This window comes from Lynx rufus, unplaced genomic scaffold (assembly GCF_022079265.1).
Source record: "Lynx rufus isolate CCGP_SWC_20201006 ecotype Redwood Valley unplaced genomic scaffold, mLynRuf1.p SCAF_17, whole genome shotgun sequence".
Classification (NCBI taxonomy): Eukaryota; Metazoa; Chordata; class Mammalia; order Carnivora; family Felidae; genus Lynx; species Lynx rufus.
The window spans coordinates 50,728,819-50,741,491 of record NW_025814831.1 but is presented as its reverse complement, the minus strand read 5'-3'; the positions used below and the strand labels follow the sequence as shown (position 1 = coordinate 50,741,491).

At 35.2% G+C, this 12,673-nt stretch overlaps 1 protein-coding gene across 3 annotated transcripts in view; it reads right to left on the bottom strand.

Moving 5' to 3' along the window:
* The window catches only part of NEMF (nuclear export mediator factor), a 53,574-nt gene that overhangs the window by 26,958 nt on the left and 13,943 nt on the right, over nucleotides 1-12,673 (bottom strand). For all 3 annotated transcript variants that reach the window (XM_047079708.1, XM_047079709.1, XM_047079710.1), the window contains 9 exons: nucleotides 11,771-11,844; nucleotides 10,581-10,651; nucleotides 10,427-10,502; nucleotides 9,983-10,045; nucleotides 8,552-8,629; nucleotides 8,204-8,412; nucleotides 7,756-7,947; nucleotides 7,384-7,447; nucleotides 4,757-4,845 (listed from right to left, as the gene is read on the bottom strand). In XM_047079708.1, coding sequence (XP_046935664.1) covers nucleotides 4,757-4,845; nucleotides 7,384-7,447; nucleotides 7,756-7,947; nucleotides 8,204-8,412; nucleotides 8,552-8,629; nucleotides 9,983-10,045; nucleotides 10,427-10,502; nucleotides 10,581-10,651; nucleotides 11,771-11,844 — 916 coding nt within the window. The remainder of the gene's footprint in view (nucleotides 1-4,756; nucleotides 4,846-7,383; nucleotides 7,448-7,755; nucleotides 7,948-8,203; nucleotides 8,413-8,551; nucleotides 8,630-9,982; nucleotides 10,046-10,426; nucleotides 10,503-10,580; nucleotides 10,652-11,770; nucleotides 11,845-12,673) is intronic.

Here is a 12,673-nt window from a genome sequence, read left to right as displayed (position 1 = left end):
TGGATAGATTTAAACCCAAATATATCAGAAATTGCATTAAATGTAGTCAGTTCTCCAGATTAAATGTAAAGACTGTCAGACTGGAAAATGATATATACACTCCTTTAAAATATTAAAATATAAGGATATAAAAGGATTGAAATAGAATGATGGAAAAAGATTTATCATGCAAGCACTAACCAAAAGAAAGTTGATGTAGTTTTAATATCTCACAGAGAAGGGAAAAAGAAGTTAGAAGTTAAAGGAACATCTGATTACAGTTAATAAAAGGCTCAATTCTGCAGGAAGACATACAGCTTTGTATTTATACTGCCTCATATATATAAAGCAAAAAATGGCTGAAATAAAGGGGAATGACACAAGTGCACAAGTATATGATCTTTTATTTATTAAAAAATAATTTTTTTAATGTTTATTTATTTTTTGAGAGAGGGAGAGAGACAGCATGAGTAGGGGAGGGGCAGAGAGAGAGGGAGACACAGAATCCGAGGCAAGCTCCAGGCTCTGAGCTGTCAGCACAGAGCCCTACACGGGGCTGGAACTCATGAACCATGACATCATGACCTGAGCTGAAGTCGGACATTTAACTGACTGAGCCACCCAGGTGCCCTTATTTATTTAAAAAATTTTTTTTTTAAGTTTTTTTTTTTTTTTGAGAGAGAGAGACCAAGTATGAGCGGGGGAGGGGCAGAAAGAGTGGGAGACACAGAATCTGAAGCAGGCTCCAGGCTCTGAGCTATTAGCACAGTTCAAATGGGTCTTAAACTCGTGAACCGTGAGATCATGACCTGAGCCAAAGCTGGACGCTTAACCAACTGAGCCACTGAGGCACCCCACAATTATGTGATTTTTAACAAAACTCTCAGTAATTAAGAAAACAATCACTAAAAAAAGAATTAGTCGGGGCGGCTGGATGGCTCAGTTGGTTAAATGTCTAACTCTTGATTTTCGACTCTGTGCTGACATCATGCAGCCTGCTTGGGATTCTCTTTCCCTCTCTCAGCTCTCACACTCTCTCTCTCAAAATAAATAAACACTTTTTTAAAAAATTAGTAAAGATGCTAAAGATTTGAAAAACATGATTGATGGATGTGATCTAATTAATATTTAGAGAGATGCACTCAACAACTATACAACAAACACTCTTTTAAACTATATATGAAACATTTGTAAATAAAGTGGACCATAAATATGCTGGACCATGAAGCAAGTTTCAACAACATATGTCAAAGGGTTGAGATAATTCAGAATGCTATCTCTGAACATTATGCAAATTAAGCTAGAAAGCAATGACAAAAATATAACCAAAAATCTTCATAGGTTTGGAAATTAATAAACACTACTTTTAAATAAGGCATGGGTGAAGAAATCACAATGTAAATTAGAACACATTTTGACATGAAAGATAATGAAAATAGTATATAACAAAACTTTTTAGATACAGTTAAAGCCAGATTTAAAGGGAAACTTTCTGCCTTAAATACTTATCAGAAAAGAAGAGAAGCTGGGAGAAAAAAAGCAATATACCAAATTTCCATCTCAAGAAATTATAAAGGGATATACAAATGAATCTCAAAGAAAAACAGAAAGAGAAAAATAATAAAACAGAGAGCACAGATATAATAGAGGAGATCAACAGTTAAAACTGGTTCTTTTTTTTAAGTTTATTTATTTTTGAGAGAGAACGCACTCGTGCGCAAGAAGAGCATAAGCAGGGGAGGGGCAGAGAGACAGGGAGAGACAGAATCCCAAGCAGGCTCCATGCTACCAATGCAGAGCCTGACGCAGAGCTGGGTCTCACAACCATGAGATCATGACCCGAGCCCAAATCAAGAGTTGGATTTTTTTTTTTTTTTTAATTTTTTTTTTTCAACGTTTATTTATTTTTGGGACAGAGAGAGACAGTGCATGAACGGGGGAGGGGCAGAGAGAGAGGGAGACACAGAATCGGAAACAGGCTCCAGGCTCTGAGCCATCAGCCCAGAGCCAGACGCGGGGCTTGAACTCACGGACCGCGAGATCGTGACCTGGCTGAAGTCGGACGCTTAACCGACTGCGCCACCCAGGCGCCCCTAGAGTTGGATTATTATTAACTGACTAAGCCACCCAGGTGTCCCAAGAACTTCTGAGACATGAAAATTACAAGTCAATCCTATTCATCAATAGAGATGTGGGAAAAAGAAAGGAAAGAGAGAGAAGAGCAACAAAATTTTTAAAAATGGAAAAACCAAGGGACAAGTGATCAGGCTCAAGAAGCTGAATCCCAGGCTGACAATGGAAAAAGCCAAGAAACAAATCAATCTACACTGTGTAACCCATAAAAAACTTAAAAACAGCACAAGGTACTGCTAGAAATAGGTTAAGCTGGGGTTAAAAAAAGGAAAAAAGTTCCAGCTGTGAACATGGTAGTAGCTGCTCCTTCCACATCCTAACAGAAAGCCAGAAGTTAATGTTCTATAAAGTGTACGAAAAGGATATTCAAATTAGGGGAAATGTGGCACAGTTGTAAGTAGGAGAAACATATGTAAAACAGCAATTAGGTAAATGTATGAATTACTGGGTACTAAGCCTCTGCAACCTATTATTCCCATTGGGCTTCCAAAATGCTGACAACCAGCTCTTCACTTTCCAAGCAGGGGAAAAACAAAAAACAAAAAACAAAAAATAAAAAACACCTTTCCTGAAAAATGAGACCAGCTGAGGAGGAAAAAAGCTAAACACAGTGAGAATTCCACACAAAATAGCCCCCATACATCATTTTATAAGCCTAACCTCCCACAGAGAACTTCCAATGGGCATTTTCATGCTCTACTATAAAATGTGAACAGACAATACGAACAGACAATTAAGGATCACAAGACAGTAATAAACGTCCTTAACAAAAGCTGAAGACAAACCCAACAAATAAAAGAATATTAAAAAAAACAAACAAAAAACCAAGGGGTGCCTGGTGGCTCAGTTGGCTTAGCGTCCGACTTCAGGTGAGGTCATGATCTCGCGGTTCATGGGTTCGAGCCCTGCATCAGGCTCTGTGCTGACAGCTCAGAGCCTGCAGCCTGTTTCAGATTCTGTGCCTCCCTTTCTCTCTCTGCCCCTCCCCTGCTTGCACTCTTTCACTCTCTCTCTCAAAAATAAATAAACATAAAAAACAAACCAAAAACCAGCAAGAAAAGAATACTTTTAAATAAAAATACATCAAAACTACTCTGATTATAAAGAACTTGAGCAAAAGTTTTTAAAAAGTAACAAAAAAACAAAAACACTTAAAAATTCAGTGGAAGGACTGAAAGATAAAGGAAATCTCTCAGAATATAGAACAAAAGGATTAAAAGTTGAAAAATAGAAAATGCAAAAAAATTGGAGGACCATCCAAGGAGTCCCATATTAAAATTTTTTTTTATGTTTATTTATTTTTGAGAGAGAGACAGTGAGAGCCAAGTGGAGTTGGGGTAGAGAGAGAGGGAGACAGAATCTGAAGCAGGCTCCAGGCTCTGAGCTATCAGCACAGAGCCCGGCGAAGGGCTCGAACTCACAAACCGCGAGATCACACTGTGAGCCAAATTTGGATGCTTAATTTGACTGAGCCACCCAGGCGCCCCCAAGGAGTTCCATATTTAATAAATAAGACTTCCAGAAGAAAACAAACCAAAAAAAAAAAAAATCCGTAAGAAATATTTCAAGAAAATTTATCAGAACTGAAAGATTCCAAATTAAGAGACTCAGAGTATTCAGCCTAATAGATTAAAACATCCTCGCCAACCTACATCATTGTGAAAATTTGGAAAACTGAGAGGAAAAAAATTAAGATCTACAAGTTTACAGAAAGGCAAAAACAAATTTTCAATAAAATATAAACTATCAAAATGACATCAGACTTCTGAAGATCAAATTTGAAAGCTAATGCAATGAACAATGACTTTAAACCTTTTCAAATCAGAATTCTATCAGCCACACAATTAAATAAAACAATTTTTTTTTTACATATCAAAAACTTCAGAAGCTTTACATCCTATACATGCCTTCTTATGTAGCTTCTAGAGTACACATTCCATCAACTAAGAAAAGAAGTAGGAGATTCAGGACAGAGAATCCAACACAGAGAAAGGTAAAGAGAACTTCCAGAATAAAATAAAATGAAATCTTAAGATCTTTAGGGTAACCAATTTAGAACAAAGTAGGCCAAAATCTCAGGAGAGACTTCTGCAAGATACGGATAGAATTCCAATGTGTCTGAACACACCTGGAAGAGGAAGGTAAATGAAACAAGACAATTACCACCTTCACGAAGACAAAAAGCTGAGCAGGGAAGGAAAAGAAACAGTGTTATATGACTCAGCTGTGACTACAATAAAATATTACTGTATATTAATGCTGGATATCTACCTTGACAAATTTATGTCCCTTTACTGGGAGGCTGGCTGGTGTGTATCTGTGTAATGGAGCACCAAATGGAAAGAATAAAATCTTCATCTTCCATAGTGGGAAGTCATTGACAGAGTATAAAACAGAAATACCAAGAAGCAGCAATATAAGCACATTACTAAGAGGAAAGGAGGTAAATACCAAAACAATTAGCTAAAAGAGCTAAAAATAGTTTCCATAAGGGAAGAGGCAACAGGACTAGGGGTAAAATACTGCAAGGCTACTGGTTTTTGCAACAAGCTTTGTAGAACTGCTTGATTTTTCTAAACAATGTACATGTATAATTTTAATTAAAAAACAAAAAAACTATATTTTTAAAAGGTAGAACACTTACCAGTATACTTTTCTTGCTTTCTGAATAGAGGTAACTGTTTGGACTTCTTTTAACGTTTGCTTTGTTTTTTTTTCTGCTGATTTAAATGCCTATTTATAAGGAAAAAGTTTTTAAATAATTTGTTGACAATGTATTTAAATAACACTAAGTAAATAAGACAAATTATTTTTAAACATCACAAAATGGCAACTATTTACATACATACACCATATACACACAAAATAAAGATTTGTGCCTTAAATATTAAAATAATTTAAGTCAAAGGTTAATGTATACAAATATTTGCTCAAGACCTACAAATTTTAAAAAGTTTCATTTGTTAACAGATACTGAGTATCTGTCATACGATAGGTTCTGGGCTAGATGCTGGGACACAATAGTGAATAAGAGGAAGTTCTCACTCTCACCCTACTAGAGGGTCGAGGAGAAGACATGAATATCAAACACATAATCATTCAAATAAACATGTTAAGTGCTTCTAAGGATGCTATGAGAATATAACAAGAGAACCTAACTTATAAATGCTTATGGTCAAAGAAGGTATTTCTAAGGAAATGGCATTTAGGCTGAAGTCTGAAGGGTAAATGGAATTATCAAGGCAAAGAATAGGAAGAGCACTATAAGCAAAAAGAAAAGGCCAACTTCACCAAGAAAGTAGTGATTACACAGTAAAATGTCAAGAAATGAGGTTGGAGAGAGAGAGATAGAAGACAAGTCATGAGGGCTACTCATTTAACAGATACACATATTTTTAATGTTTATTTATTTTTGAGAGAGAGCGTGCATGGGCAAGTGAAGGAGGGGTTGGGGGGGGAGGGTGGTGGACAGAGGATCTGAAGCAGGCTCTGTGCTGACAGCAGAGAGCCCCATGCCAGGCTCAAACTCACCAACTATGAGATCATGAACTGACACGAAGTTGGACCAAAGTCAGATGCTTAACCAACTGAGACTCCCAGGCACCCCTTATTTAACAGATATTAATGTTACTATGTTCAAGGCAATATTCTAGGGGCTGGGACAAAGCAATGAACAAAACAAAGATCTTACTTTCATACAATCTACATTCTAGAGGAAAGATCAACATATGTTGGGAGGGGTGTTTTTTAAGAAGAAAAATAAAGCAGAATAAGAGGGAGTGGTTGAGGGTACTACTATTCTTTTTTTAATGTTTATTTGAGAGAGAGAGAGAGAGAGAGAGAGGACACCAGCAGGGGAGGGGCAGAGAGAGGGAGAGAGAGAATCCCAAGCAGGTTCCATGCTGCCAGTGCAGAGCCTGATGCAGGGCTCAAACTCATGAACCATGAAATCATGACCTAAGCGGAATCAAGAGTTGGCCCCTTAACCAACTAAGCTTACTAAGTAGTACTACTTTTAGTAAATATGGTCAAAAAGGCCTGTCTGGGGCATCTGGGTGGCTCAGTTGGCTAAGTGTCTGACTTTGGCGCAAGTCATGATCCTGTGGCTCGTGAGTTCAAGCCCCACATTGGGCTCTCTGCTATCAGCTCTGAACCGGCTTTGGTTCCTGTCTCCTACTCTCTCTGCCCCTCCCCAGCTCGTACTTTCTCTGTCTCAAAAATAAATAATAACATCAAGAAAAGGGGCACCTGGGTGGCTCAGTCGGTTAAGTGTCTGACTTCAGCTCAGGTCATGCTCTCACCATTTGTGCATTCGAGCCTGCATCAGGCTCTGTGCTGATAGCTCAGAGCCTGGAGCCTGCTTTAGATTCTGTGTCTCCCTCTCCCTCTGCCCCTCTCCCACTCAAGCTCTCTCTCTCTCTCTCTCTCTCTCAAAAATAAATAAACATTAAAAAAAATTTTTTTAAACATCAAAAAAAATTTTTTTTAAAGAAAGGCCTCTCTGATAAAGTCTCATTTTAGTAGACATGCCAATGAATGGAAGGATCAAACCATGGAAACTTTAAGGGAAAAACATTCTCTGTAGAAAGAGCAACAAACACAAATGCCCCGAGAAGGCAGCATGCATCACTGTTACAGGAACACCTAAGATCCCAGTGTCGCTGAAAAGAATGTAGCAAGAGGAATGCAGGTGATTAAACTGGAGGGGAGTGGATCAGGTAGGACCTTACAGGACAGGAGAAGGGCTTTGACGTGTCTTGATAAGATGGGAAGCAAATGGATTTTGAACAAAGAGAAATAACTTCATTTTTTATTTAAAAGGATCACTATGGCTACTGTTTGAAGAACAGACTGTAGGGGGGGAAGGGTAGAAGGCAGAGACCCAAGAAGAGGCTACTGTTACAGTCTGTGTGAACAGAAATGACGGGGGCCGGGATTATTGAGAAGTGGTCAGATTCCGGTTATACTCTACAAAAGACCTACAAGGATTTGCTGATGGACTGGATATAATGTATGAGAGAAAAGCCTAGGATGACTCCAATACTTTTAACTCAAGCAAAGGGAAAAAGGAAGGTGCTATTTATAGCATGGGGAAGACTGGGGAAGGAGCAGGTTTGGGGAAGAAAATAAACACTGGAAATACATATAATTACAGCAAAATTAAGTTTGAAAGTTATTTCTGAATTAGAAAACCTCATTTAAACGAAATAATTAAAGCCACTCATTTAAAGCAGAGAAAAAACAATTCACATTCACTCTAAGAAATAGTACCTTCTCAGCAGCTTCAACGGTCTTTTGTGTTTTCTTAGCAGCATACCTCTTGTGATCATAGTATCTAGAAAAATGCATTTCTCTTAATTTTAAGTAAAATTAAACTATTAAAATTTTAAGTAAAATTAAGCTATTCTTTAGCTTTCTATTTTTGTTACTTCTAATTTTACACATTCAAATCATATGGAACAAATTTTGTGCATTATGCAACTTTGTTTTGTATGTTTTGAAAACAAAGTTGTATAATGCACAAAGATTTTAAAAAGTGTTTTCACCCCAAAGCACATACATACGTAATATATATACATATATTATCCTGATTATCCTGATTTATTGCAGATATTTTACTTACAATTCATACTTAACACTTACTTTTTGGCATTGGCATATGCTGACAAGCTGAGATCAACATCAACAAGTAATGGCCTATTTTTTTGAGGCTTCTGCAGCTGTTTATTCTTTTGCTTTTTCTTTTTTCCTTTTGGTGCTTCAGTTTCATTTTTTTCAACAGTGATGTCACCATCAACATCGTCATCTTCCTCCTCTGATAACAAGTATGGATTTCTATTAAAAATATTCAATAGTATTTCACTAATGTCAATGACATCACTTTTTTATTTTCAATTTTTTTCCTCAATGAAATTATAAAGTTATTTGCAGTATTTAAATAGTTGCATTATTTTAATGTAAATAATGTTTTTTCTGTATCTTCAAGGATAAACTTCCAAATACAAGCGAAAAAATTTTAAATGAATACAGTGAACAATTAAACAGCAAAATAAAAACAAGCATTAACTGCTTAACTAAGAATCAAACTCACCTTAGTAGCATTGTAACATGGTTTGTTTGTAGTTTTAATTCTTTAATTGCACTTGCAACAGGGTCTCCTTGAGCCTGGGCTTCTTTCACAATTAACCCAATTTCTGTCCAATCTATCTGGTTGGCTAAAGCACTTCGAACAACCTGAATAGCTCTGTCAACTATCTGTAGGTTCATTTCTATGAGCTCTCCTTTAAGTTTGTCTATTTCCTTAAGAAACAAAAACAGTTACTGTAATACCATGTTAAAGTTATGTTTTTAGTTTTTATTTTAATTCCACTTAGTTAACATACAATGTTTTATTTAAAGTTACCATTTTTGAAATCTGGGAAAAAGCTAAACAGAATACCTGAGCCTGTTGAAGAGCTTCTAATCTGTTTTCGTGATCCTTCCGGACGTTATCTAATTTCTTCAATGCTTGTTTTTCCTTTTGTGGGCAAAACATATTTTTCAAAAATTAGTTTTCTTCTGCCTTCTGCACCTTTCCTCTCTTACATCCTGAAACTCTCCCTCCTCCACTTCAACCCCACAATGCTGAGGTTCCTGCAGTCCAACACCCAGGTCTACCCTACCCCAAAGTGTTTCAAGCTCCCAAATTACCTCTCCCCACTACCTACTTCCCATTCCCTATATAGGAATGTATTCTGACTACAAGACATTTTCTTCTTATCACATAACTGGAAAGTTTTAGGGAAATGCATTCTTAAAGAACACAAATTACCAAAAGAGCTTCTTTTTAAGTTATTGCTGCTTTTAATTTTCTCAGTATTATTTCTACAGAGTACTCTTTTTCTTAAATTAATGCCACAAAGTCTCACAGTAGTTAATTTACCTTCTATATAGCATTTTAGCATTTATCATTGGCATTTCAAGGTTATTGATTTGAGGCAAATTTTCTAACACTAGTAACAGAATCATCAGTTAATGAAGGTTTGAATCATGGGATGTAGTATTTAAAAGATTTGAATCATAAGAATGGTGACTATTAAAAGAACACACAGTGATTACTAAAATAATTCATGAATATTCTGATGCACATAAAAACATGCAATCCAATGTTACTGCTAAATATGTTTACTAGCTAAAGTGCTGCCACCATGTGGCAGGCACACTATTTAATTCACTCAACCCACCAGCTTTGAAATTGTGCTGTTAATTTTTTAAACAGAGGGGAGGGCACAGAGATTCATATAATTCCAAACTTTTGCACACATACTTCAAGAATTTATTAATATTTTTGAAAAATTAAATCCTCTTCAAATCAAGAGTGACTGTGGCTAATTTCTAAAACAACTCTGTGGCAATGCTCCAAAATCATGGTCAAATGTACCGAGAAACAGAGCATATTAAAACTTCCTGTGGAGTTTGAAAGCCCACTTAGAATAAAACCCAGTTTAATGAAAAATACACTTATTTGTACAGAAAGAACGTTTCCCTTTCTTTTCGCCTACTTAAAAATCTCCTTGGAACAATGTTCCCTTAACAGCAAAGGTTGAAAAGCTTTGGGTTGCTGTAATAACCCATATTATACTAGGGAATAAATAACAGGACTCACCTTCCCATTGTATTTTCCATTTTAGAGACTATCTTACGTACAGATGGAACAAACGAGGGAATGCTTTTCAACAATGAGATCTCCCCTGGACCATTATCAGTGAGCCAAGGGATCAGGGCATTCCCATACTACCGCTGAAATGTCACCAATTCCTACATGAAAGCATCGTCTACACAGCAAATCACACCAAGCCTAGTTAGTTTAATGTTTTTAATAATACCATACCTGTTGTAAAGCTTTTAAATCTATTTTCTGACCTTCTATCTTGGAATAAAATTCATCCACGGCCTTATTTAAAAAACAGAAAAAAGACAGTAACTGGTTAAAAAAAAAACAAAACAGGGTCTCTACTTCAACTTAGATACACAGAATTTTAGAGTCCATTTTGTTTCATAACACTACCCAAAGAACTTGAACAGATTCCCAGGAAATGTATTATATAGCTCAAAGGGCCAAAAATCAAATTAAGTTCAAACCTTTGGTCCTTCATCTTGAAATAAAGTGACAATAAAAATTTCCAACAGTTTTTATTTGTGATTGCAATGATCTTTAATGCTCAGATACAGTGATTGTAAACCAAAAATATTTTTAATTTATCAATCAAGTTGGTATTAATTTGATAACTCATATCATACTAACTGGTCAAAAAAACAGAATTAGAAAACCCACCTTGTCAAATGATTCAAATTCTATATATGGACATTGTGAATGTTGAGAAAACAAGAAAGGATGAAATTCCTCATACCTGCAAAACATATTTATTATATCATTCAAGAACATTAATAAATATCCAAAGTAAACTGACTCATGCCTATATGCTTACGTGAGTATGTCTTCAGTTGGTTTATCTACTTCCAAGCTTGGTTTTATTTCTCTTTTCTGAATGATGTACCCCTACAAAAATCCAATATTAAAATTCATTTCTCTTCATAGTTAAGATGTATCTTCCATGACTGATCCCGATTTTATTAAACTTACAAAATTATTCTAGTTTTAAATAATCTGCTGCATTTGTCTATTGATTGTATCAATTCTCAAAATGATGTTTCTAGGCTCAATAAGTATTATTAAATAATACTTTTTTTCATATGGACAAGAAAAATAAGGAATAAAGAAAATTAAAACTAGTGATTTGATAAAATGATGGGATTATCCGTGTACATTTTGCTTTTTTCTTCCTAATTTTAGATATTCTGCAACTTTAAAAAGTCAATAGCACTTTACTTTCAGGAGAAAAAGTCTTAGGTTTACTTTGTTGGTAAGAAATTTTAATTCATTTTAAAAACTGGGCAGGTGTATCTGCACTGAATTTAGCTGGAATTAATCAGAACTTCCTCTGAACTTCTAGTATAAAGTTATACTTTGAATAGGGAACAAAAACAAGATATGAGATGATTCAGAGGATGTTTACCTATTAGAGTGATGTAAATTGCTAATTTTTTAATTAAGTGCTAGCAATTAAAAAGTATTTCTCTAAATAAAATCAACCTAAGAGGAATTATTTTCAAATTCCTCAACTTTCCTGGTATGCCAATTGTGACCTGACCTAGTACTTTCTATAAAAAGAAGAGAAGAAGGGCGCCTGGGAGGCTCAGTCAGCTAAGCATGTCACTCTTGATTTCAGCTCAGGTCATGACCTCAGGGTTCATGAGATCAAGCCCCATGTCAGGCTCTGTGCTGACAGGGCAGAAGTCTGCTTGGGATTCTCTTTCCTCCTCTCTCTCTCTCTGACCCTCCCCTTGTTTGCATGCTCTTGCATTTGCATTCTCTCCCTCTTTCAAAATAAATAAACTTAAAAAAAAAAAAAGGAACAGAAGAAAAATTATAACCCAACAGCAATTAGAAAAAAAAACCCAAAAAACCCTAGAATAAGCATATTACAGATGTTGAATTTCCAAATTAACAAAAAGCTTACATGTAGTGATACCTAATTAACTGTGAATTCTGAAAATCTAAAGAAATAAAACCACAATATACAATAGTACAATATACAATAATAATATGTAGTACTACCTTTCCACTGAAGTTGGATGTTGTTTTCATATAGTCTTCTGCTTTCTGCAGACAAACAAGTACTTTTTCAAGGTCTAACAGAACAAAATGGAAAAAAGGAATGCCAATCAAGTGTCAATTAACTATTACAAAACCATACTGAAAACAGAAAAGTGCTTAGGAAATAATAAAAGTGTTCAAGAAAATTAAATATAGTTACTTCGTGTTTATAATCAGTATATGTAAATAAGAATATGTTTTGGCCAGCTTGTGATCCCAATAGTTTTTTACTGAATCCATCTTTACCCTCATGATGTTAAAGATACTTTGTTTATATACTAAATTCCCATATATATGTGGGCCTGTTTCTGAATTTTTCATTTTGTACTTTTTCAAAAACTATTAGGTTCTTAATATACCTTTATCTGTAAAAGGGTTATTCTCCATCACTACTATTATTTTCCAGAGTTTTCCTGAACATTTTCACATGCTTTTATTCCACAGTATTTATTTAAAAAAGCAGAACACTGCAATTGCAAAAACAATACCACCTGTTGGCATTTTGATCAGGATTGCACTGAATTAGTATGTCAAACACAAAATCACTCACTAAAACATTAATTTGTATTTTTAAACATAAAAACATTTACAGCATAAAAATTAATATCCCCAAATCTTAACTGATATGTAATCCCAAAATATAAACACGAAGAATATATTTTTGTAATTTTACATGAGAATCTGCAAATAAATTTGTCAAAAGCCAAGTCTTCCTTTTCCCTTATATTTCCTCTAATTTTTTACTGTCCTAATCTGGCAATTTAGTTAGATTCCCTTAAGTAGTTACAAAAGCCTAATTCATCACATAGACACACTACAGCTCTTACAGAATTAAAATGCATGAATAAAGCTATTACTAAAAGC